The following is a 27,205-nucleotide window of genomic DNA, read 5'->3' on the forward strand; positions in this document are numbered from 1 at the left end:
CTCCATGTCTCCCTCCAAAGCATGCTTAGTCTCTGTCAGACAGATTTTTCTGTTAAAAGAGGTGAGATAAAAGTGCTGGGCAGAAAAGAAAGAGGAAGGAAAACACTGACACACACAATCTATGGCAGAGTGGGATTGGTGGTTGAAGCTGCGGAACTGAGCTGAGGATGTTTTTGTTGTTGTGTTTCTGTATCACTTTGGAGTTTAGTGTTGGAGGTTTCTCAAAAAGAAGGGGAAAAAAGAATCTGTGCAGTGGCAAAATTAGTTCCACATGTTTGAGATGGAAATTGGTTGACCTAAAGGGATGGTGAGGGGCAGGCAGGGGGAAAGGGGGAGAGTGTGGGTGACGGAAGGGAGAAAGGGGCTCTCTCTCCCCCCTGCTTTTCTTTTAGTGAAAAACAAGAATGCAGGGGATCACACCAGGAGAGCAGGATATGCCCACATGTCAACAAAACCCGTGCTTATTGGTTCCTAACCCAACACGGTGACTTCCAAGCAAATGAGCAACTGTGCTAAGATGTTATCTGACATCTGCTCACATGAAGGCTAAAACCCTCGAGGGAGTCCTTAGGTAGACTTATTGCACTCAATCAATTATTTTTGTACACTGTTATTAAAAAAGTTGGGCTTGAGACAATTTTTATCTCAGCTCATTAAATGTTTAGATAACTTGACAGGAAAAGTATGGATTATCTATAAATTGCACTTTTCCTACCAAACCACAAGACATTGTCAAACCTCTAAGTAATAATTGCCTCCAGATGTGAGGACAAAGTAGTTGAGTGGAAAAAATAAGTACCCTTTGATGGAGGTTCATGCATAAAATCCACTTTTTGAAAATGTTCCTGGCTTGAAAAGATTTCAGCTGTTGGACAATGTGTGGGACGAGCTCTTAAGATAAAAGCACAAATACTTTGCACAAACAGTTCTTTCATCTCTGACCAAGAGAACAATATCTCCGCTTGGCATAAGACTGACTGCACAGTTCTTTTAACTCTCTATTACCATTTCTATGTATAAATGAGATTTTGTGGCAGTATACACCAGCTCTATGGGTTATGGAGCAGAACAAAGAAGGAAAAAAAAGCTGAAAAACTTTACAATAGCACATCATACTGTTTAATGTAGCTGTAACAGTCATGAGGTTTGGTGTCTAAATTCATTCCTGAACCGGAGGAAGGGTTTCAAAGCACAGGAAACTTGAGCAAGCCAGCAGAGGGCTGCCTGCAAGACACCATTTACTTAAAAGGAAGGCTCAGATGCATTGATGTTTTGTACCCACCCCGCCCCTCCACCCCTCCAACCCCTTGACTAACTGCAAGGCAGGAGGGCACAAATATACAGGCATGTTCCTCTGAGACCCTTTGATCAAGTTCCTTTACCTCTCTCGCAGGCATTTGTGAAATACCTGCCACATATTCAGTGTAGTTTAACTAATGAGGGATCATGACCACAGTAAGCAATGCTCAATAAAGCAACAAGCACTGAGAAGTAATTACACAGGCATGCACTTCTAGGTGGGCGCTGCTCTTACCTGCAACTGTTTTCCAGCACTTCAGCTGCTGTCCGGATGGTAGCGGTAGCCCTCAGGTTTTTGGCAGACAGTCCGACCACAGACCCTAACGTTTTTGCCTTCAGGTCGTTACAACTCCATTCCTCTTCTTCCATGAGAGGAGGAAGGTATCCGCACATCAGCTTGAGACTGCCAAGACCGCCGTGGTTCATGTATGCCGCGTTCTCGCAGCCGGTGCGCACGTATTCGAGGTATATGTCAGAGGTCAAAAACATCTGGTATGCATTCTCTTCCATGTTGGACTGAATTTCCGTCTGTGCTTGGTCAAACATGGACGAGTCTATTTGTTGTTTCTTAATACTATCCCTTATGAAGGCCTTGGTGGCCGGTTTCAGTTGCTTGGCGACAATGCTGTTGTTCTCGATGTACCGCTTGAAAATAACTTTGGCAACTCGCAGCGTTTTGGTATCCTTTAAGTCCATTTGCCTGAAGCCGTTGCAGGCGAACCAAAAGTCCAAAGTGTCCACGCAATTCTCCCGCTCCAAAAAGGTCTTAAAGAGGTGAGCGCCGTCTTGGTCGCCCAGGAGAAAATGCAGCGACTTTGTCCACCGGACTAGAGGCGAGTCCGGGGACGCGCTGCCCTCTGGCTCCCCGAGTCCATCCTCGTTCCTCCGCGGTGTGGAGCCGGGAGGAGCGGAGGCGGCGGGGATATCTTTAACCTTGCTCTGGGCTCTCATTTTGGCAGATCTGCTGGGGTTGTAGCATGACGCCTCTCCCTCCTCCCCCGGTACCGGAGGACGAGGAGCATCTTCTCGGAAGCTACTGCTGATGTGCTCCGTAAGCGCCCTGCTCATGGCTCCAGCTCTGGTTGCCGTGTGAGAGTGCCGTCGTGCCTCCACTGAGCTCCAGCCTAATCCTCCTCACTCTCTAAAAGCAGCAGGGGAGCTTCTCAGCTCCTCTTCACTCTGAAACACAAAGTATTGATCTAATCAAAGCCAGATCCTGCTGAACTTCAAAGAAAGACATCAAGTAAACAGTCCCTTTCAAAAAAACCTCGCCGGGTTCACAGAGAAAGGAAATATGAAAGGCTTTCTTCGTTTCATTTATCTATTTATAATCTAAATGAGAGATCAACTGCAGCCTACATTCTCAACGTGCATTGATCTGCCACATCAAAACACATTTTACAAGAATAATCATCTCACACAGCCACACTCTTCACCAAACCGTATTCTCACAACTGTGGCTTACACGTGTTTTCCTAACGAGTCCATGTCACAGGCTTCAACTCCAATTTATTCCCAATCTGTTTCGGACGACCGTACTGTACCCCTTGCCTGCATCACGCACACTCGCACTCACTTCCACACTTGTCCTCACTATCCCAGAAATGAACAGCCAAACTGCACCTGATCTGCACCACAATGACCTTAAAACGCTGTAATGTGCGAGAGGTAAAAAGCCCCGCGGGAGAATCCGGTCGCCCATGCGTAAGTGGAAGCGATCAGTCGCCTAAATATCTAGAAGGTTATTACAGCACATTAATAAAGCCACAGAACCGGTAACGTGTTTAAACTACCAACACGAAAAGAAACACTTAATATTAGGAGGGGGAAAAACAAAATAAAAAAACTGATCCCGTGCCAGAGATTTTAATCGGAGCCTGAGCGTAAAAATGCAGACTACTAAAGCACTGCCACCATAAATGACAAACTTCTAAAATGCTGTTGCAAGTGCTACACAATCATTTACAGTCTTAACAGCCAGTGTATACACCACGGTGAAACCGACACTAAAATCCAATGGATGAATTAACGAGCGTAAAATAACATACCATCGCAGACAGATCCAAACACAGTGAAACCCGTTAAAAAGTTAAACTGTTACTCCATTTTTTAGTTGAGACGAATACACTCCAAAAACTCCCCGAACAGTAATCCAGCACAATAGAGATAAAACGTCGTGCTATTTCAAGTCATGCCACATGTGTCCGCAAAACAAGCGCCGTAGTTTAATGTACCCTGTCCCATTCAACAACTGACCTCAGAGTAGGCAGGCTCAGTCCCTATGTAGATCACTGGGGGTGTCAAAATCTGGAGGTTGAGGGGAGGGGGGCTCCGACTGACGAATGCATCCCACTTTTTCTCCCCAGTCAGAAGACGCACCATCCGACAAATATTCGGTTTTTATCTGGGCTACACATTCATACGCGCGCGCGCACACATAAGCTTCTTATCTATCTCACCGTATTTCTCGCCCACAAACAAGAAACATAGCCCGCATTTCTCAACTTCAAAGCTCAGCAGCAGCACATCAAAGCGGCCAAGAGAGGGGGCCTGTGGAACAGCTTTCCTACAACTTACCATCCATGTACCCGAGTAGCCTCTTCGATTAGAAAACGTGAAAGTAAAGTAGTCCCAACAACAGGCTGCGCATATATACAACCAGCCCCGGCTCTGCTCCTTGTACCGTCACATCGGACAGTTTTTTTTACCCTTAAATGCGAATAAAGGAGAAGAGCTTTTTTCTCTCTACTTTTCTCCCCAGGTAGTGTTTCAAGAAATCATGGCAGGCGGTAGAAATCCTCCGGGCTGTTTCTACACCAACTGGGCTAAAGGTTTAACTGTGGACTTCAAAGTAATGAACCGCTGGCCTGGTCCCGGAAGATACATAAAAACCCAGCGCTCCGGCTTCGCAATATTCAACAAAATAAAAAAAATAAAAGCGAGTAGGAAGACGGATAGTTAAGTGGGATTGTCTGATAATTTTATCGTGTATTTTGTTCTGCTGCTCTTAATCAGCAGACTTTAGCGTTTCGACGTTTATTAAGGTTTATTAAACTTTTCTAGACGGGGACGGGATTTAGTTGTGTGCCAGGACCTTATCAAAGACAAGCAATCTCGAGCCAACTCCCCGAGGCTTTGGAGCTTGAAGTAAGTGATCTGCCGCGCCAATGGCGTTACTCTCACAGTCTGTCTGTTACTACACAAAGTTTCAACAGAAACACAAAGCAAACAAAAGCGATACTTTTGTTGTATGTGGCTCCTTGGAGTGACAGCAGTAGCAGAAGCCATTATAATGAATACTTTTCTGTGCATACTGCTGCAGCCTTTATGTATCACCTGTTGTACAGCAGGATATTTCTTAATTATTCCACCAGTTTGTGGCACTATTATACTCCCAGTTTTTCCCACAGATTCCCCAGAGTACAGGGAATGACAGTAAATAAGTTATGCTTAAATATGACTTCAAACAATGTCCACGATGATTTAAAACTTATTCTTTTGGGTTATAGCACTGCTTTGATAATCCCATGGAGTGTAACTGTCAAATAATTTACATATTAGTCACAGGATTTTAGCCACAAAGATGTCAACCTAACTCACTTGCCAGTTCCACATTCAGCTAAAATGGCACAGCATGACATTTTGATTGAAATTGGACACAGAGCAAAGGCAAGAGCTGTTCTCTAGTCTTTTAATTCACATGACTTCCCTAATGTCATTGTGACAGAATCTTAAAGAGTGGGTTAGACAGTGATCCAATCCCATGGTACTTCAAAGGCTATATTGTCCCTTTGATGTTGGAAATCAACTTTAAAGGAGAATATAATTATATAAGTCAGAGGATTCAAATTCACAAAACTCTCATGATGGTACAGGACAAGAGAAGTAATGAAATCCAACTTCTCTGAGGTCCCCAAGTGGTGATTAATTCATGTCATACATCGGGAAATAAGCATGCTTTGTACCAGATCCCATGTGGATTCACCGTTGTGTCTGCATGTCTTTTGTATTTACATTCATTTATGTTCCCAGTTGGCATTACTAATTGCTGAGTAAGATCAGCAACCATAAACCCAAGACAACATATGTATAGATATGTATATGTGTGACAATCAAGACATCACCTGCTGGTTTCTGGATGTACAAACCCAATTCCCAAAAAGTTGGGACTTTGTGTAAAATAGAATGCAATGATTTGCAAATCTCACAAACCCAGATTTTTTTCACAATAGAACATAGAAAACATATCAAATGCTTAAACTGATACATTATAATACTTGTGAAAATTGTAGCTCATTTTGAATCTGATGGTATTTAATGTCTCAGAAAAGTTGGGATAGGTGCAACAAAATGCAGAATAAAGTAAAAAAGAAACAGACATTTCCTGAACACAGAACCTTTTGAAATTAATTAGCACAGTTACCAACAGGTCATTAACATGATTGGGTATAAAAAGAGCATCTTAGGGACAGAGTTTCTCAGAAGTACAGATGGGCAGCAGTTCACCAATCTGCAAAAACCTTCAAACTGGGAAATTCTGAATAATATTGCTGAGTGTAAGACTGCAAAGCCTTTGAATATCTCGTCAACTACAGTAAATAATATCACAAATATTTGGAGAAATCTCTGTGCGCAAGGGACAAGACCAAAAATCAATACCTGATGCTCCTGATCTCCAGGCCTTTAGGCAGTTCTACATAAAAAAAAAAACAGTCATTTAAATCACTGGATGAATTCAGGAACACTTACAGAAATCACCGTCTGTGAACACAGTTCACTGTGTCACAAAGGTTAAAGCTCTATCATGCAAAGAAGAGGTATGGGGAAACACTGTAATCTTGTTTAAAATGGACTGGGGAAAAGTGGAAAATTGGAAAGACAACATTTTAAAATCCTTTTGGAAAACATGAATATTGTGTTCTCTGGACAAAATAACAGAGGGACCCTCCGGTTCGTTATCAGCACTCAGTTCAAAAGCTTGCATCTCTGCAAGCTGAATGGGCGCGCATTAGTGTCTATGGAATTGGCAGTTGCACATCTGGGGAAATCCCATAATTGCTGGAAGGTATAAATTAGTTTTAATGCAAGATTTTCTCATTTTTTTCAGGGGTGACTTTGCATATTTTTGCAAGACAATACCAAACTAAACCATATAGTGCATTTATTACAGCAGCATGGCTGTAATATGGAGTGAAGAAGAAAATGGGTGAAAAATGGCAAACGGGAGAAGTAATTATTTTAAATGACACATTTTTAATATCATAGGTTATATCATAAATGATTTTTTTGTCGTGTGTTGAGTATTGCAAAATCACTGTATCATAATTCCATTCATCCATCTGCAGTAGTATAAGATCGTACTGTTTCTGTTATACTTGCTCCCTGCAACGATATTTTGTTTCTGACATATTGTGTTGTGTATTTTTGAAATAGTTCAGCTTTCTACAGAAAACTAGTACTTTCTTTTTTTTTTCTTTACAGCAATGGAGTCCAGCTGATTACATTGACATCCTGCCAACCACTTCCTGAATGTTGCATGTTTTTAGGAAATTTTCACTGGTGTTATCAGAAAGCTGCATGACAGCAGACAGCAGAGTCTCTCTCTTTTGTGTGTGTGTGTGTGTGTGTTTGTTTGTGGGTGTGTGTGTGTGTGTGAGTGTGTCTGTGTGTGAGAGAGAGACAGTTTGAATATGAAGAGGTCATTCATCATTGCTTTTAGTTTACTACTGGATGATTCTGTAAATGGAACATTGCACAAATCCAAACAATCCAGCACCCAAAATGCTCCATAAGTGCCTCAGTCTGCGAGATGGAACGCGAAATAGGTCAGCAGCATTGGCACTATGACGTTCAAGTGACATTTGGCTGATCGTGAGGTCCAAATTAAAGCCATGAAATATGTAGCCGTAGTGTTATCTGCACACTGACATCTTTAAAGTCAGCTTTGAAAGGAGAATTGTGATATAGAGGGGTTATAAAATGTAATTTTTGAAGTGCAGGACAATCTTAAAAGTAGGATATTTCACATTTTGGATAAGATGCTATCTTCACTCAAATTAAATTAGGCCGCACATATCACTGGGAAATGGAGAAAAAATGAAAAAATGAATTTTTGCTGACAGGCCGAGAGCCTGCTCGTGCTTTGCTAAGTCTACTTTTAATGACGTGTAATGTTAGGCTATTGAAGATTTGTTTGTTTTTAATCCGTTTTCTATGAGTCAGACTGCTGTGATCAACAAAGATGGAAGAAAAACTGCAAGCTGCTGCCTACTTTAATTCATTTGACAAGTGTCATGAGATTCTAAGCCCATGAGACCACACCTGCTGACCTTATGAATGTGCGCTCTTCTGCTTAGCAGTGTCAAGAGAGAGAGGGTGCTGTAAAGTGGCCGCAAGAAGCCCCTTTTTGAAGTTGACCCTGCCCTGACCCTTTTGTTGAGGCCCTAACCATTTCACAGGAAGATCCAAATGCTTTAAAAGCACAATACAGGACGAGAGTGCTGCCACTGACTTGCTATAAAGCCCCAATAAAACAGGGTGACCTGGAGGCTAATTGGGAGCTCGTGGTTCCGAAGAAATTAAAGGCATCTGGTGCATCAGCATAGAACATAGATGAAGATCATCTTAAATTGTAGCTCATATTAAAGGCAGAGACAAGGTATGTATTTTCACAGGAAAAAGGACATAAATTTATGACAGTGAAAATTAAGGAATGATTTTTCTAAAAACAACATTATTTTAGCTTTTCATTGCATTAATTGCATCACTCAGACAGTAGGCCTCTATACCCACTTTTTGTCGCTTTTTCATAAGAAACTTTGGATTTGCATCACATCACAGCGAACAATAAATTCTATACAGCTCATTTTTAGTCCTCCTTCCTCTACTCAAAATCCTACACTTGAGCTAAAATAGCACAGAAGCAAAAAAAAAAAAAAAAAAAAAAAAAAACAGTACAGAGGGAGGATAATTGCAAATAACCCAATATTTGGGAGTTCAAAGGCTGTGGTGGGTTTGAGTGATAATTTTGGCTGAAGCATCACCATAAACACTAATAAAATTAAGTGCGTTGGAGGAAAGAGGGGGCGTGGCCAGGCGTCCCTTTGAACAGACCCTGTGATCAGTTCCCCCTCTCAATTAGCGTATTGTCCACTTCTCCTTTCAGCTGGGAGGGAGGGGGCAGTCTCCCCCTCAGCTTCCCTTTGAAGTGATTATCCCTTTATCTCAAGCCTGAGCGAGGAATATCTTGGGGGACAATGGCAAATTAAAGCCCATATGGAGAGAAGCGTGAATGTCTGTTTGTAGGCTCAGAGAGAAATACCAAAAAAAAAAAGAATAAAGAAAGAAAGTGGCAGTAGAGAAATAAATAGAGCGGATGAGCGGGAGGCAAATAGCATCATTCAGTGTGAATGAGCTGATGACTGAGTGGTAGATGTCAACACTCATCCAAAAAAAGTAATTTGGGGCTCGTGCTTGAGTTGACACTTGTAGCAAGGAGACTTTGGAAGAGCTGGAAGTGGGGGGTTGCAAAGTTGTATCTGCCATGACAGATGGAGAAAGACGGAGAGAAGAGTGCAGCGATAGAAGGATGAGCATGAAGAAGAGAGAAGAGTGTAGTTGTCAGCAGAATCAGATGGCGGTCAGGCAGACAGGCTTGAAGAAGATACAATTAAAGTGTGGAGTTAAGACGGGCTTTGAAGTCGGACATGGTGCATAACACCCTTAAAGTTTGAGAAGGCAGCCATTCATCTGCTTGTTATGGCTTGTTAAGACCATTCCTTTAAAAAGAACCAATTTGAGAAAATAAACTTTAATTTCAACTTCGGGAAGAGTCTAAATAAATCAAGGGTGACAACAATCAGGTTAGGCTTCCAACAAGGTAAAAAATAAGAAATAAAACTTGAATGGTCATCTTTTGAAAGCTGAGTGAGGGATTTGCTATAGAAACTGTGGGGTGCATGTGAGTGCTGAGGATGAATAATTACTTTCTCTTCCCACTCTCCCCGTTTTTTTTCTTACAATCCTGTTTTTCGGTGGCTTAAAAGTTTAATAATGTATAGAAACAATGCTTGTGATGCTTGGCCTAATCCGTTTTGGCTTGGCAAACCTTTGTGGTAACCCAAACTCTATCTGATGTGAGCAAATGTTTGCCAAGCCAGTCTGTACAGACGGACAGAGTGTGCGACTGTTTGTGTTTCTTTCATTCTTCCTAAGGTGGAAGACAGTTTGCACAGCTAGAAAAACAATCTGCTTGCTGGATTGCTTTGTTATAAATGTCTACAGAACTATAAAAAAATTACCCTGCTAAAACCCCCCCCCCCAAAACAATAATAAATAATAATGAAGGGACAGTTTGAAATCACATCAGATCTCAGTTTGTGGAAAGAAGTCATATCTATACTGATATGAACTGGGAACTGAAAGATGCCACATAGTTTAATGGAAATTAATTTATCAATCTATAGAGGGGTGAATTCAAAGGTACCCCAAAAAACAATGTGAAAGAATGATGTGGCATGCTACTTCATTGCAGCACAGAGAAATGCAAAAGTAATGTAACAAGTAGCATAACAAATTACTTTCTCCTGGGAGTAATTAAATAATGTACTGCATTACTTTTGAGAAAAATGTTCTGTGTAATATGTGTAATACATTACTTTTTGGAGTAATGACCTTAACACTGATCACAACAAAGAAAGCAAAGACTCAAACATGGACAAACATGTGACAACATAACATGCAGTTAATTTGCATAAATGTAATGTCTTTGATGTGCTGCTTAGAGATAGCGGCAACTCTCAAATTGGAGCTAATTAGAACCTAGTAAGAACTGATAACAGAATTGATAAGGAATCTAATCGATGAGTTCTTATTAATTCCCATCTCTACTGATACCTAATGACAGTCGGTGCCGTTGCGTAGCTCATGGAGCTCTTTAAGTCCCTCCATGGATATGTCTCCCCAGGCCATCACTGACCACTGACGAACTGGACACGCTGTACAGTGTTACAGGCAGTTTAATGTTCTCCACAGTGTTCTCCTGCTCTCATCTGTGAAAAGTACCGAGCACCAGTTGGGGACCTGCCAGTTTTGGGATTCTATGGCAAATGTCAACCGGGCTCATGGTGCTTGGTAGTGAGCACAGGGCCCAGGAGAGGATGCTGAGGCCATCCACATTAAGTATATTTGAAAATGTTTGGTTAGAGACATTCACAGCAGTACCCTGCTGGGCGTCATGTTGTAGAGCTTGGGCAGTTCTCATCTTGTTCCTCCTTGCAAAAATGAGCAGATACAAGTCCTGCTGATGGGTTAAAGTCCAGCTATAATAGAGGATAGTCTCCTGGAATTTCCTCCATGCTCTTGTGACTGTGCTGGGAGACACTCCAAAACTTCTGGCAAAGGCACGTATTGATGTGTCATCCTTGAGGAGTTGGACTACCTATTCGGCCACATTAAAGCGCAGGTATTGCTCAGTAGTGACGCTGAGCTTTGCAAAATGCAGAACTAATAAAGAAAAAGTCAGAAAAGCTGAGAAAGAAAAGAAATGTCAGTTGCGTCCACCTGGAAAACCATTTGTGTTTTGGCAGTTGTCTCATTGTTGCCCCTCTAGTACACCTGTTGTTAATTTCATTAACATCAAAGCAGCTGAAACTGATTAACAACCTCCTCTGCTACTTAACTGACCAGATAAATATCCCAGAAGTTTAATTGACTTGATGCTACACTCTGTGCATACTGCGCTAAATTTGCTGTGTCAGTTGTTCCTGCAGTTGTAATTCCATAAAACAATTTCATGAGTATTAATTATGTTTGTTAATTTATCATGCATGAAAAATCAAGTGATTCTCGATTGTGACTGCGAAAGCAAGGCAAATGTTTGAGTGTTCACTTTGAGCTCATTTAGCCGTCCTTAATGAGCATCAGACAAATGATACTGAAAAGTGCTTGATAGCAACGAGCACTAAGACCCATTAGAGGCCAAATAAAATGCTAGTTCAAACTGACAACTGCTAACTAACCGAGGCTCTGCTGGACAGCAAATTCAATGCACTGATAAGGAAAATGAATTTGCCGCATAGATCCGGCACTCGGCTGTTGAATTCTGGGCAGAACAGCAAGAAGAGACAACAGTACACAAGAAAACCAGCAGAGAAATGTGACAGCAGTTCATTGTTTAATGTACAACATTTATAGCCATTGTGATTTCAGCACATACACATCTTGCCAGTACCGACACGCTCCAACAGACAAGTATGGCTATGTCCTAACACAGTGTCGGACTCTGCAGCAAAACGAAACAATTCAGTGTGGCTTAGCATTAACCAGACAAATATTTCATCACCTGTGTGAAGGACTGGTGTTATATTAAAACCCTTTTTTTAATTTCTACTTTTAGCTCTGCGAGGTTGGAGCTCCTTCCTACTGTTTGTCACGAAGCCTGTCACAGCAACGAAAGTGGCACTCACAGGATTTAAGGGAGCATAATTACTGAAGATCACATTAATGCAAACACCACATGAAAAAGGACCTAAACTCCGAAACACATGAACCACAAGTTGTAACACAGATACCTGATGAGCTGGTTAGCTGATAAGCTAATGTGAAAGTTAACCGACACTGCATAATCTGGTCTCGTGAAAAATTAGAATCTTCCACAAAAAATGCAACGTAATTACTTTTTTTTAATGGCACTTATTATACTAATGTTGTTTGTAACTGTAACCACATATATTTTGGGGACTTCTTTGAGGGGATGTTTGTTATACTTTGACATTAGACTAGAAAAACAATTGCTGGTGTATCAAATATATAAGAAACATCAATTGTCATCAGTGACTTAAGATCAATTTATGCCAGCAGTTGTTGCCATTGCAAATTGCAGCTTCACTGAAGATGACAAGCCTTGCTTTGGTGTTTCGACTTGTTGTGCACTTCTGGATTTTTGTGTGGTTGTCATGTTTTGATTTGTTTTGATTTCATTGATATATCAGTTATAGAAATTGTAATAAACAAGGCATTGGCCCTCAGAGGTTAAAAGCTACAAAAGTGGCTTAAGTGAAAAGTAAAGGAAAATTATGGCTTCAGTCATTTGCATAATGTTAGGCAACTACAACACTTTCATTTTTATGTCAGATTGCAAACTACTGCAAGAAAGCTGTAAACCCATTCAGCAGCTTGGAGAGTTCAAACACACTTTGTGCTCTGAAGTACATAAAGGGAGTACTACTTTCTGCCTGTAGTCTCTAGTTTTACTGGGCAAATTCATTTCCAAATTGTTTTTTGCTGTTCAAAACACAGCCTTGTTGCATTTGAGTGTTCAACAAAAGTCGTTTGAGATTAAAAAAAAAAGGAGAAAATCAGAAAAAATATTTCAGTACAAGAGATCAGAAACTCAGAAACGTAAGTCTCTGATTATCTCTCATTCAAATGCAAATTACACCAATAAAACATGAAGAAACAAAAACGCTTGCCAGAGAGAATCCGTGATTTATTATAGCTGTCAAATAGAGATTTTGGCTTATGAAATGTCTTACCTGCCAATCATGTGATGATGGTTTTTGTCTTTTAGTTGTCCTAGAATATATGGTCACCATGATCTGCTAGAAAAGCGATTAGATTTCATTAAAACCTTTTCAGGTTGTTTTTATTAAAACATATTTTCATTGCAGTTGCTGAGGGTTTGTGTTAATATGCATGAAAGTAGCACATCTGTAACACATGCTGATTTTTTTTCCACTGTAACATACAAGCCTGTGTGCTAAACTTTGCATAAACTCACCAGCCGTAACATCAAATTTAAAGTTAGAGAACACAACAACGACAACAACAAAATTCCTTCAACTATAGCTTTTATCGTGCTTATGCATGCTTTCATGGTTTCAGTGTGACTCACATTCTTTTAAGATTGTGCCTCACACTCTGAAAGTCCCCAAAAGTTAAATCACAAAGTGCACTTACAAAGCAAAGCCACCCAAAAGCCTAATTTGTAGCATTCAGTCATTTTTAGTAAGAAGCCACTGTGAGTCATATGTGCATAAACAAAATGTTATGAGAAAAACAACTTTTCCTTTTTTTTTGGTTTGAAATTCGTGATTACAGTGGAAATCAAATCCACTAAGGCTAGAGCTCTTAGTAGAAGGCTGTGAGGATGACGATCATGTTATTAGTCATAATGAAAAGCTGATTATATAATAAGCAAGTTTTCTGGAGGATGTTTGAGAGGAAAAATGCTTTGTTCACAAAGTGATGAAAGAAATCAGGAAAAACATCCACATGTTGAAATAGCGATTACCAGATGTGAAACTGCAGTCCCTCCAATGGCCACTCGAGGTTGGATCTAAATGTGGGTCTCCCATAGAGTCCACAATGGCTTCAAAACACGACAAAAACCACCAAATAACCCCGGTGGCAATGTCCTTCTTTTATATACAGTCTATGCTACAGATCACTAACAATAAGTAGGCCGTGTGATGTTTACACAAGTGCATATTCACACATATGTGCATATGAAGTTTTCTCTATAAGTCTGTGTTTGGGTTCACTATAATATTCGGGGCTTTGAATGTTTCCTTTGGGGTTATAATATTTTTACTAAATGAAGAGTTAAGCCCACCTACTGTGAAAAAAGGAAGTCCCAGATGCAGCAAAAGAGTGCGATCGTCTGGGACTTCAACTCTGGCCAGCTGCATATTGTTCATTTATTCCTGAGAGAGTTTCTAAATCGATAACCAAAACTAAGATAAAAGTGTTTTGACCCTTTTGTGGGATGTTTCCCAGTGTCATGCAGCTTCTCAGCAGGTGTGCAAAGGGAGGGTGAGTTTCAAAACACACTGCACAGCAGATAGGCAAAGAGGAACATCAACAAAGCGCTGCTGCTATGCACCTCACTGACTGCTCTGACAACCGATAGGGAAAACATTCCCACAGAGAGAAAAAAAAAGATGGAGAAAGGGTGCGTAGCAAGAAAAAAAAGCTGTAAAGTGAAGGCAGAGGAAAGGAAGAGGGGGGAGAGGGCCAAAGAAATAAGAGGAAGGCATGGAAGAATGAGAGAAAAATGAGAAGAAACGTGTCTGCTTCTCTTATTCATGTATTATGTATTGTTTATATGCTTTAACTACAGCGAATCTGGCATCACAATGTACATGTCATTCCAGAAGACAAGTGAAACTTGATGTTTGAGGAGAACAGCAGGGAGGAGGAAGGAGAAATATATAAACACTGATATTGATGTAAAACGCTATAAAAGCAAATGTTATTGAAGCCTGTGATTTTTTGCTTTCAATGAGACTCTATCTATCTATCTATCGATCAATAGATCTATCTATCTCAGTTTTGCTCAGGCAGTGTGAAATACTTAGGAGCAGCTGGAGGTAGAATGAGTCATCCAACAATCAAATGATCCTCCATTTCACATGTTTAGGTATCATTTTTCTGTTTTGTTTGTGTGTGTGTGCCAGCCAGGCTATGCAGATGAATAACTGACTGAGATACTAGGACCTGAATTTTGAATAAATGATTGATCAATAACAACACTGATGTTTAGTACATTTGTTAAGCATTTTTGGTCACCCCATATATATATATATATATATATATATATATATATATATATATATATATATATATATATATATATATATATATATATATATATATATATATATATATGCTACTCTATTCTACTCCATTTATTCTGAAACCTGAATAAAGGAGCTTTCCATGACTGACAGTTTAAATTGCTCCTTTTTTCTCCATCAGGTCATCCTGTTTATTAAACAAGCTGTTTTAGCTTTCTTTCCAGCCTACTCCTGATTGGCTGCTCCTCACAAAAAGAAGGTTTTAATAGCAGAAGGGTGGAGGCTCTGGGTGACCAGTAGAGCCGTGTGCCTCAGATGACCATATAAGAGATATCTGTTCTCATCCAGACAGACTTTTTAGAGCAGTCTGAAACCTAACAGGAGATGTATGCTGCTGGATTAAATCTACACCTATGTAGGTATGTCATAACCACAAACCCTTCTGAAACGCTGTGCTATTACTTACGCACACATTGCACTGATGCAGCTATCAATCACTGTGATTGGCCCGTTTTGTACCATTATTCCCTCCTGTGCACGTCTGGATGCTTTTTGTTTTTGTTTTCAGGTCAAGTATGACAAACTCCACTGCCAACTAGTTTAGAACAACAGAGGCACATTGGGACAAGTATAAATACGGTACTAGAAACTGACAATGGTCACTTGCAAAACTGTTATTGGCTCTCCTTAGAGTCCACACAAGTAAAAATTAAGTTATGATTCATAATCAGTACTTGTAAAAAAGCAGACATCATTACTTGAAACTTTGGCTGTATGACTGTATGACTTTATCATCGGATAATAGACCATCCCACAGAAATGTAACATAATTGTACTCATGTGAGCCAAGAGACTGTGTGCTTTATTAAAAAAAAAGGCTGAATATAACTTTGCCGCTATTTCCATTATTATTTTGTCCACCTCATGTACAGAGAAAAACATACAACAAAAAATAAACACAGTAGAGGAAAGGGCACAGCAAGAGAAAAACAGCAGTAAGAAAATTATTTTCAATGCGTTCCAGTTCCTGAAGAACAAAAATAAATTAATATACTTCACCCTTCAGCATTTTTGGAAACACTTCTGAAACTTTCAGTCTACTAATGCTAGCCAGTAATGCCACGTCTATTCCAAAGATGCAAACGTTTTGACTACTGGGAAGCCCTAACGGTAAGCTGGGGGAATAATAGATTGTGGGAGTGAAAAGGTCATCAAGGTTCACCGGGACCCATATCAACAAGCAAAACCACCTTGGAGTTGAGCTGAGGGGAAAGCAGGCTGTCAGTTATTACTGCTCCTCCGGCGGCACCTCAAATGTGTCAACAAAGCAGTGCGAAAGGAGCATGCTCCGCTGTTTGCCCTCCCACACCTGAAGACGATGTGATAGGTGAAAGTGGAGTAAGAGAAAAGATGTGAGAAAGTGTGGTGGGGTTGGGGGATAGGAGCCCACCCTTTCACCCTTAACTCCTCTACCACCAATCCCCCCCCCTCCTCAATCTCAGAATAAAACCCGGTGCCATAAAATGTAAGAGCGGGCAAACAGCTCCTCCCTGGCTTGTCGGGGGAGTTTGTTTTAAAGTGGAAATGAGGCTGATGCGGCACTTGGTGATTAGCCCCCCAGCTAACATGAAAGGAGAGGAAAAGACAGCTGCTAATTTTCTCCTTTGACCTTTGGCTCCTGCTGGTATTTCATACAAACGTTGATTTATGGAGGAGCCTGACAACTAACTGCTACTAGAGGGATTACCGTAAGAGAAACGGAGCGAGAGAGAGAAAAAGAGTCTGACCTCTAAGGACTCCCAGTATCTAGATTTTTTATTTCTATCTCTGTCCTTTTTATTTCATTTGTCCTTCTCTGCTTTCCCATATCTCTTTGTTGATTTTCCTTTGCCGTTCTGTCTGCCTGTGGATTTCCAACTCATTTTTTCCATCTTTATTTATATTCTGCTTCTGTCTGCATTTGTCCTTCATCCTGTCCATCTACTCGCCACCGTCCCTTGAGTTCTCATACTCTTCTATATATACACTCTGAAATAACCATCAGCGCATTAGTCTCTTCTTTGCTCACTCAGATTATCATTACAAACTGCCCGTCTAAAAACAAACCCAGACATCCTGACGCCCTGTGGTGCAAAAATGAGAAGGATGACACCGTGCGGAAGCTCTTTGTCATCCACTGCGCAGTGCCCACTACTTTAGCTGCAGGGAAATCCCATCAAAGTTCAGTTTCATTTCAGTTCTGAATCCCATGCGTGGATCGGTCCCATATAAGGAGGCCCTGTAACGGCCTCTGGGGCAGTAGACACCAAGGAAATGAAGATTCGGCTGCACATTCTCTTCTTCTTTATTATCGTCTAGCTTTTGTCCCCTCTATTGTTCTCTCAGTTTGCCAAAGGGGAAAATAGGCGCAAGGGGCACAACTTAAAAAAGAAGGCAGTTACTGGAAAACCCCACTTTAAACATTCAGGTTGGATATTACCTTGCAAATCACAGAATGACTCATGGTTAGGAATACAGGGATCCATGCTGTCCACATAAAATAAACAGTTATATTAATGCTTAACTGTGTTTATATCATAGCCAAAAGCTCCAGACCCATATGCTAAACGCTTCATCTGTTAAAGTAGCCTGAAATGATCCTAACAAGTCATTTGGCTCACAAGATTGTTTTATCTTGAAACCAGGTAAAAGGTTGCCAATGTGTTAAGTGGTTCATATGTTGACTTTCTATCAAAATAAATGTTTTTTTTTTCTTAAATTTATTACACAACATTGTTTCCATGGAGCACGTTTTGCCCTCCTCTTTCAGTGGCTTCACATTATAAGTAAATGTAAATTTAAAATAGTTTAACTATGATTAGAAGCATCTTTCTGGTGCTGTGGTTCTAAAGTTGCTGCTCAGTATAAAACCTTTTATATCCTATTATTAATTTACGCTAGCCCAAATCAGTTTAACTACATTAGAAAAGTTCAGTCCATTTTTGGGGGTTGGAACAACTAAAATAAATACAGGAAAAAGGTGCTGGCTATGGCGCCTTTACTCTGTTACTCAATATGAAACATCAAATGTGTCTCTCATCAGTAGTTGGGCAACCAAACTTGGTACACGGGTCCCTAAAGGTTCTCATTTATATCAGACAGTATATTATCATCGTGTCGACTAGCATTTATGCATTGTCTTAATTTCACAACAACATCTCATTTGTATCCACAAAAGTTAAATTATGCATGATGTTTAATGATGCCATCACATTGCATAGAACCCACCTACCAACAGGCTAAAGTTACTCATTCAAGACAAAACCCACCAGCAGCAGACCAGATAAATAATGCTAGAAGTAAAAAAACAGTTATATCAAGATCAGGTATTTTCTGGCCCCACACAACAAAATCTGGACAGCTCAATGAACACAAGCAACTGATGACTTCTAAAATACATGCAACAGATCTTTCTAGTTAAAGTAAAAGAGAAAAAGATTCCTGGGCTTTCAGACAAGAAATAAGAACATTTTAATGAATGATTTTGCAATCACATGATACACTTTTTGGAATATGGCTGTAACTTTCTAAGTAATACTGGTTAGGCTTCTACATTTCCTTATACGATGCTTAATGGGTAGCCTGCACAGATTTACATACGAACAAAACCTCTTGTTCAGAAGTGGGGGTTGTGGTGGTGACATGAATGAATCAGCATGACTTTTTCAAATTCATCTCTTATTATTCAGATGATTCATCCCTTTAGTTATTACTACCATATTCTGTTTGATTGGGATTAGACAAGGAATCTTGTTGTGATGATATCACTCCCTAACCGAATAGGCTGGACATTCTACACGCACTTAATCACGCCCATGTAAACAGCAATCATCTGATTTTGTTTAAAAGTTGACCAGTTTGTATTGTTTTTAAGCTGAGTCCAGGTTGAAGCATGCTACAGTTCAGCTGGTGATTCAACAGTTCAGTGTTCATCTTGTAGTATTTTAAAAGATAAAACCTCTGTCTCTGGTTTCCAGTGTTGGAAATTCATTCAAACTTTAGCCAAATTGTCAACTGGCAGGGACTTGATTATACACGATGGAGTAAAATATCTAAACCGATTACAAAGCCAGTACCACCAAAACTGTCAGATTATTAAAATCTAACAACAAACCACAATAAATCTTTCCAGCCAGCTGTGTTCACATGCTGCATGACTTCAACTGTAGCTCTCCCCACCTTTTGTTCTCACCCTCTGGGTTTCATTCAGAGTTCAAGCAGGTCATTAGCAGAGTGATTACAGTGGAAGAGAGGCCATCCATTAAGAAAATGTGCATGTATATATATACATATCTGTGTAAATGGTAAATGGACTGGTTCTTATATAGCGCTTTTCCACTCTTCTGAGCACTCAAAGCGCTTTACACAACTTGTGCATTCACCCATCTGACATTCACACACATTCATACTCCGATGAATGCATCGGAGAGCAATTTCGGGTTAGTATCTTGCCCAAGGATATTTGGCATGCAGACTAGGGGAAGCCGGGAATCGAACCACCAACCTTCCGATCAGTAGATGACCTGCTCTACCACCTGAGCTACAGCCACCCGTGTGTGTGTGTGTGCATTTGCATGTCCCTTTCCCTGTGTGCACATGTGCCTGTCTGCATATGTGTCTGCCTCTATGTAACCATGGTGTGTGCCTGTGTGTGTATGTGCCTGTGTGTGTGTGTGCTTCTGTGTGTGTGCGTGTGTGCATGGGTGTGTGTGTGTGTGTGCTTGTGTATCAATCACTCCAGTGTGGGTGACTACGAGGAGCTGTTTGTCTTTCTCATAAAAGGGAAAGGGATCAAAAGGGCTGGTCTACCAGCTGGACCTTCAATCACACTGGGACAACGTGACTTTAGAGCCCTGGGCAGCTGGAGCTCTGGGGACTAATGGTGTGTGTGTGTGTGTGTGTGTGTGCACTCACGCCTGTAAGAATCCTCTTAATCAGGGTCCCTGCACATTTTCCATCACAAAATTCCAGACTTATCATTTATTAGAAAGCATTTCTTGTTTAGCACAGCTGTAACCTTTGAGCCATATTTTTGGCCATCATGTCTCATGGTTATTACTTTGTAGTCAACAAAACAGTTATATCATAATTTAATATTAGTAATACATGACACTACTACCTCAAATCTGCCAGTTATTCATCAAATAAAAGCTTGAAAAGGTTTCTTTTGGACTGAGCATCATTTCAAAATATGACAAAGAAATGAATCAAATGCCAATATTTGAGAACCTGAAGCTCAACCGACATCATCAAATCACACTGCACTCTATATATTTCCAGTCTTAGTTGGTTACTGTTGCGAACTAATCTATTGAAACATGGATGTAGCTTTTGGGTAAGATTACTTAAAATGGTTTCAGTTGACAATTCCTGTGGTTGCAAAAATAAGTCTAGTTGTATAGAAGCTTATGGGGAAGCAAGCCTTTCTTTCCTTTATCAAAATCTTCATTTTATAAACAATGGTCTGCATTTAAGTCAAAAGGGCTGTGGTTAGAGTGGGCCTACCTTGTGATTGACAAGTTGGTAGTACATGTCATCATCTCAGACCTCATATGTATGTTATCCTAATGGAGTACTTTGCCCTCAGAGGCCTCAGGCCTACTTGTGGTTCCTAAAGTTCCCAAAAGTAGCTTTAAGCTAATGTGTAACTATTTTTTTTTTTTAATGGAAGCCCAGGTGCTCCAATTAATTGTTGGGAAGAGCTACACTGAACTCTCTATGAGTTGAAAGTGGAGGCCAGAAACAATAGGTCTATTGTATGAACAAGTGGATTTCTTATAATGGTTTTACCAACTTTTCCCAATTAAGCAAGATACAATTAAAAATATGATAATACCCAACAATATCCAACATAAGATAAAATGGACTCATACATCAAGATAAAAACCTTGAAATGTTCAGTTTGTACGATACTTAAAGTTTTTAGCTTGACTTGAAGCACTGTGATATAACAACAGGGGAATGTGGTAGTCTTCAAAAAAGTATATGTCAAATTCATCTGTGTTAGAATTTGTGAAAAGCATATTAATAATGTGCATTTCAGTCAAATGACTGTACTGCATCCTTGGCAGCCTTGGGGTTTAAAATGCTGATTATAAAACTCAAGGTTTTGAGTCATCCACCATCTTTCTCTCCCCTTCAGTTCACGTCGTCCCTTCATTGCAAACCAGCAGCACAATGAAGAATGACTGTAGTTCCAAACTTGAAATCAAAGGGGTTAAACAGTTATGTGCAGTTTGGCGAGAATGAAGGGGATTCATTTGTCAGCGTGACAACGGATGCATATAACGTGGATGACAATTCATGTTCCAGAAATAAGCTTTTTAAAAGGGCTCATGATGCAAATTAATTGTCTCAAAGACTGAATGCCAGTGGCATCTTAATGTGACAACAACTTCAAATCCCAGAGAAAAACCATAGACATGGACTTACCTATTGAAGCATTTAAGTTCAGTTCTTATGACGTCTTCCCCCAAATTTAGCCGACACCTATAAAAAACAAACACAGTCAACAACAAATTAAAAATGCTCTTTTGCTTACAGCATGTTTTATCAAAGGTAGTCCCATATAGAAGGCCTTGTGTAGATGCTTCTGTAAGACACTGAGCTGTGAGATAATCTGTGATACTATACAGACTTGAGGGTTTGAAGAAAATCTAGATTCAAGTTTTCAAATGCACAGGAATGCCTGAGCGATTACAAAAAGAGTTCAGCAGCCAGCAAATGAGGTGAGAGTTCAAAATGTTTGCACATTGTTGCAGAGACATTCCACAGACATAACTTATCATATTTCCTTTCGGTGCCCCCTTTCGAGTTTCAAAGTTCCAAAAAGTCGCTACGTGCTTTTCTGCCTGATAAAAATCTCTTTGCTCTTTCACAAAAAAGAGGATTTGACCTGGGCGTGTGTAAGTGTATACATGTGCATTCATGGGAATGCATGAATGTGTACATCTATCAGTGTGACGAGATCAAAGCAGTGCAGGCATGACTGAGTTTTAAGATCTAACGCGAACAAAAGTTCAGTACATTCTCTGGTGTCTGTCTGAATGGTGAGTATTTACTTAGAGCATTATAGTTAATAAAAGACAAAGTTACAAAAGCACTTGTGGGTTCGGCCATTTTTTCCTCGACAGCGGAACGCAGTTGAATCAACTAAAATTAAACTGGGACAGTACTGAGCATACTTTTTGCAAGATGTACAAATTCATGATCTTAACAGAATATATTTTGCCAGGGTTTGTGCTATACCAAGTCTGACATGCATTATCCCGTGGAGCTATAAATGTGAAATGTATGAATCAGTTGGCTCTGACATTAAATGGACTTTAACCTCCCAGCATATGAGTACAGACTGCATTATGTGTAATTAAGTCAATGTGAGAACATAGCAGTTAAAGGTAACTGTGAACAAATGATTATTTCCAGTGTTTTTCTCGTGAACAGTCTCCTGTTGTGACAAATGGAAATTGAGGACAATGTGCAGACAGCACACAGTCATGGACTCAATAGACCATGCCAACATGCACCAATCAATAGGCACTTTTGATATTAATTAATACTTTAACAAATCTCATGTGCATAAGCACTGGTGAAATTCTGTCCACCAGGTTTTAAAGAGTGTCATTTTGGTATTAAGTTAATCAGAAAAAGCTAGGAGCTAAAATTGCTACACGCCAAGGGTTTTGCTGTTGATTTGGCATGCTCTTAACAACGCTTCACTTTTTTTTTTTTTGCAGAAAACAGAAAAATGGAAATTTCCATTAAAAAATACCCACATACGTGCAGATTTAGACATCATTACATTACTCACCAAGCACATTGGGAAAAAACGAAACAAAACTCTGACTTTTTCAGACACATACTTGTCCTGAAATGTATATAAACAGAGAGAAGATTGTGTTTTGCGAAAAATTCATCCTAAAAAAATGCAAACAAAATGATATCAACATCAAGTGATGAAGATCTGGGGTCCGTTCTTCGTACCTCGCTTACTACATCCAAGATCAAATGACACATCCAAGATCAAATCATCGCGCCAACTTTGAGCTCGCTATTCCGGGGGCCCGTTCTTCGTACCTCGCTAAGTAGGTTAGCCGGATTAGATTGTTGACGATTTCGCGTGATCCTGGATCAGTCGGTTCCCCGAAGCTCATCCGGGACTTGCTGTCATAGCAACAGAGCCGTAAGCGTAAACCTGCTCGGGAGCAGGTTTACTTTATGTAAACAGGATTAGATCACGGCCACGCAGGTATGTCCGCGTCATTCATACGAAAGCAACAGCGATATTCCACCACTGTTTCACCATAAATAAATAACATCAATGTAACTAAAGACAATGCAGCACCTGATCCATTTATTGATTTCACACAGGTCATTTCCTAAAAAAGGGAAATGTACTATTAACATTCTATTACATGTATGTGATTATTACAGATTTAATTCATATTTCAGAGTAGCAATTGTAAATTACTTCGTGTAATCAAGATGAGAGACCACGGCTATAAAAGCGAAGGTGGATTTGGGAAGTCTGTCGCAGCCATGTCCTGTCCGTATACGCGAGCCACCCATTGCGGAAGGTGCAAGATTGATAAGGAGAGTCCTCAGAATTCAGCGTATATTGCGGGACAGACAGGATCCTTTAGCTCAGCGCGACAGTGTGCTCATAGAGAGATATCGATTTTCCCGTGAGGGTATTATTTACTTAACCAACTTGTTGACGAGGGGGTGCAGGACCACCACCTGTCTTTTGTTGCTCTGCCCTTTTCTTGGTTGCTGTTATAAACAAACAGATTATTCCAGGGTCTCTTTCCAAGAGACTAAAAGCAATATAAGTGATAAATATTACCATTCTGTAGAATATTCTTATATTTCACTTTTACCTGTTCCCATGTTCTAGTGGGTCCTGTCGTGGCTCTAATGTGACAGAGGATAAAATATAACATATTATAATATAATGTAATATAATATTGGATAATATAGTGTAATATAATAAATCTACCCTACCGCCTACTGGTGTTGGCCAGAGGGGCCGATGGCGCGATATGGCAGCCTGGCTTCTGTCAGTCTGCCCCAGGGCAGCTGTGGCTACAACTGTAGCTGCCTCCCCCAGTGTGTGAATGTGAGAGTGACTGAATAGTGGCATTGTACAGCGCTTTGGGTGCCTTGAAAAGCGCTATATCAATCCACTCCACTATTATTGTTATTATTAAATTACTTACGAGTTTGATTTGTCAGCAACTTCCTGCCAGCCCTCGCTCCTTGCTTTTGCAGCCTTTGCAGTGTTCCCTTGCGTTCTGATTAAACTCTGAAACTCCTGAAATCCCTCACTCAAGAGTTCTTGCTCTGCTGCCGAAAAATACCGAGCCGAGCGCGCTCCGTCGACATTTTCGCCGACCAATCAGAGGGTTGCCGATCAATGTTTCTACTATCGATGCGTAGCCCCTTTTACGACACCCAGTGATGTCACATTACTGCGTCCAGCTGTAGTAATCGTCAACAGCAGGTGTGTTCGGGGAACCGGATTAGCGAGCTCACGGTTAGCGCGATGATTTGATCTTGGATGTTTCATTTGATCTTGGATGTAGTAAGCGACGTACGAAGAACGGGCCCCTGGTCTCCAGTCTTCCCAGAATCCAATCCAATAGTTTGTTAACAAGTGCGACATTTCAGACCTGGGGCCCGTTCTTCGTATGTCGCTTACTACATCCAAGATCAAATGACACATCCAAGATCAAATCATCGCGCTAACCGTGAGCTCGCTAATCCGGTTCCCCGAACACACCTGTTGTTGACGATTAGTATAGCTGGATGAAGTAATGTGAGATCACTGGGTGGCTTAACAGGGGCTACGCATCGATAGTAGAAACATTGATCGGCAACCCTTTGATTGGTCGGCGAAAATGTCGAAGGAGCGCGCTCAGTATTTTTCGGCAGCAGAGCAAGAACTCTTGATTGAGGGATTTCAGGAGTTTCAGAGTTTAATCAGAACGCAAGGGAACACTGCAAAGGCTGCAAAAGCAAGGAGAGAGGGCTGGCAGAAAGTTGCTGACAAATTAAACTCGTAAGTAATTTAATAATAATAATAATAATAATAATAATGGATTGGATTTATATAGTGCTTTTCAAGGCACCCAAAGCGCTTTACAATGCCACTATTCATTCACTCTCACATTCACACACTGGTGGAAGCAGCTACGGTTGTAGCCACAGCTGCCCTGGGGCAGACTGACAGAAGCGAGGCTGCCATATCGCGCCATCGGCCCCTCTGGCCAACACCAGTAGGCGGTAGGGTAGATTTATCATATCACACCATATTATCCAATATTATATTACATTATATTATATTATAATATGTTATATTATATCCCCTTTCACATTAGAGCCACAACAGGACCCACTAGAACATGGGAACAAGTAAAAGTGAAATATAAGAATATCCTACAGAATGGTAATATTTATCACTTATATTGCTTTTCGTCTCTTGGAAAGAGACCCTGAAATAATCTGTTTGTTTGTTTATAACAGCAACCAAGAAAAGGACAGAGCACAAAAAGACAGGTGGTGGTCCTGCACCCCCTCGTCAACAAGTTGGTTAAGTAAATAATACCCTCACGGGAAAATCGATATCTCTCTATGAGCACACTGTCGCGCTGAGCTAAAGGATCCTGTCTATCCCGCAATATACGCTGAATTCTGAAAACTCTCCTTATCAATCTTGCACCTTCTGCAATGGGTTGCTCGCGTAAACGGACAGGACATGGCTGCGACAGACTTCCCAAATCCACCTTCGCTTTTATAGCCGTGATCTCTCATCTTGATTACACGAAGTAATTTATTATTACTACTCTAAAATATCAATTACATCTGAAATAATCAAATACATGAAATAGAATGATTAATAGTACATTTCCCTTTTTGTTAGGAAATGACCTGTATGTATCTGTATGGAATCAATAAAATGATCAAATACTGCATTATCTTTAGTTACATTGATAATATTTATTTATGGTAAAACAGTGGTAAAATATCGCTGCTGCTTTCGTATAAATGAAGCGGACATACCTGAGTAGCCGCGATCTAATCTTGTTTACATAAACTAAGCCTGCTCCCGAGCAGGTTTACGCTTACGGATCTGTTGCTATGACAGCAAGTCCCGGGCCCTGTGCTTCGTACGTCGCTTACTACATCCAAGATCAAATGAAACATCCAAGACCAAATCATCGCGCTAACTCTGAGCTCGCTATTCCGGTTCCCCGAACACACCTGTTGTTGACGATTAGTATAGCTGGATGAAGTAATGTGAGATCACTGGGTGGCCCAACAGGGGCTACGCATCGATAGTAGAAACATTGATCGGCAACCCTTTGATTGGTCGGCGAAAATGTCGAAGGAGCGCGCTCGGTATTTTTCGGCATCAGAGCAAGAACTCTTGAGTGAGGGATTTCAGGAGTTTCAGAGTTTAATTAAAACGCAAGGGAACACTGCAAAGGCTGCAAAAGCAAGGAGAGAGGGCTGGCAGGAAGTTGCTGACAAATCAAACTCGTAAGTAATTCAATAATAACAATAATAATGGAGTGGATTTATATAGCGCTTTTCAAGGCACCCAAAGCGCTTTACAATGCCACTATTCATTCACTCTCACATTCACACACTGGTGGAGGCAGCTACGGTTGTAGCCACAGCTGCCCTGGGGCAGACTGACAGAAGCCAGGCTGCCATATTGCGCCATCGGCCCCTCTGGCCAACACCAGTAGGCGGTAGGGTAGATTTATCATATCACACCATATTATCCAATATTATATTACATTATATTATATTATAATATGTTATATTATATCCCCTTTCACATTAGAGCCACAACAGGACCCACTAGAACATGGGAACAAGTAAAAGTGAAATATAAGAATATTCTACAGAATGGTAATATTTATCACTTATATTGCTTGTCGTCTCTTGGAAAGAGACCCTGGAATACTCTGTTTGTTTGTTCATAACAGCAACCAAGAAAAGGGCAGAGCAAAAAAAAGACAGGTGGTGGTCCTGCACCCCCTCGTCAACAAGTTGGTTAAGTGAATAATACCCTCACGGGAAAATTGATATCTCTCTATGAGCACACTGTCGCGCTGAGCTAAAGGATCCTGTCTGTCCCGCAATATACGCTGGATTCTGAGGACTCTCCTTATCAATCTTGCACCTTCCGCAATGGGTTGCTCGCGTAAACGGACAGGATATGACTGCGACAGACTTCCCAAATCCACCTTCGCTTTTATAGCCGTGGTCTCTCATCTTGA

General features: G+C 40.6%; 1 protein-coding gene across 4 annotated transcripts in view; it reads right to left on the reverse strand.

Moving 5' to 3' along the window:
- Positions 1–21,404, reverse strand: part of LOC101484908 (axin-2) — a 33,915-nt gene extending 12,511 nt beyond the window's left edge. Inside the window, exons 1-2 of one of the 4 annotated variants that reach the window (XM_012917573.4) lie at positions 21,348–21,404; positions 1,535–2,478 (exon numbers count right to left, since the gene is read on the reverse strand). In XM_012917573.4, the coding sequence (XP_012773027.2) occupies positions 1,535–2,367 (833 nt within the window). In that variant the 5' untranslated portion in view covers positions 2,368–2,478; positions 21,348–21,404. The other 3 variants (XM_012917571.4, XM_012917574.5, XM_012917569.3) reach the window with 3 other exon arrangements.
- Between the last annotated feature and the right edge of the window lie 5,801 nt (positions 21,405–27,205).

The sequence above is a fragment of the Maylandia zebra genome, linkage group LG6 (genome assembly GCF_041146795.1).
Source record: "Maylandia zebra isolate NMK-2024a linkage group LG6, Mzebra_GT3a, whole genome shotgun sequence".
NCBI classification, from domain to species: Eukaryota; Metazoa; Chordata; class Actinopteri; order Cichliformes; family Cichlidae; genus Maylandia; species Maylandia zebra.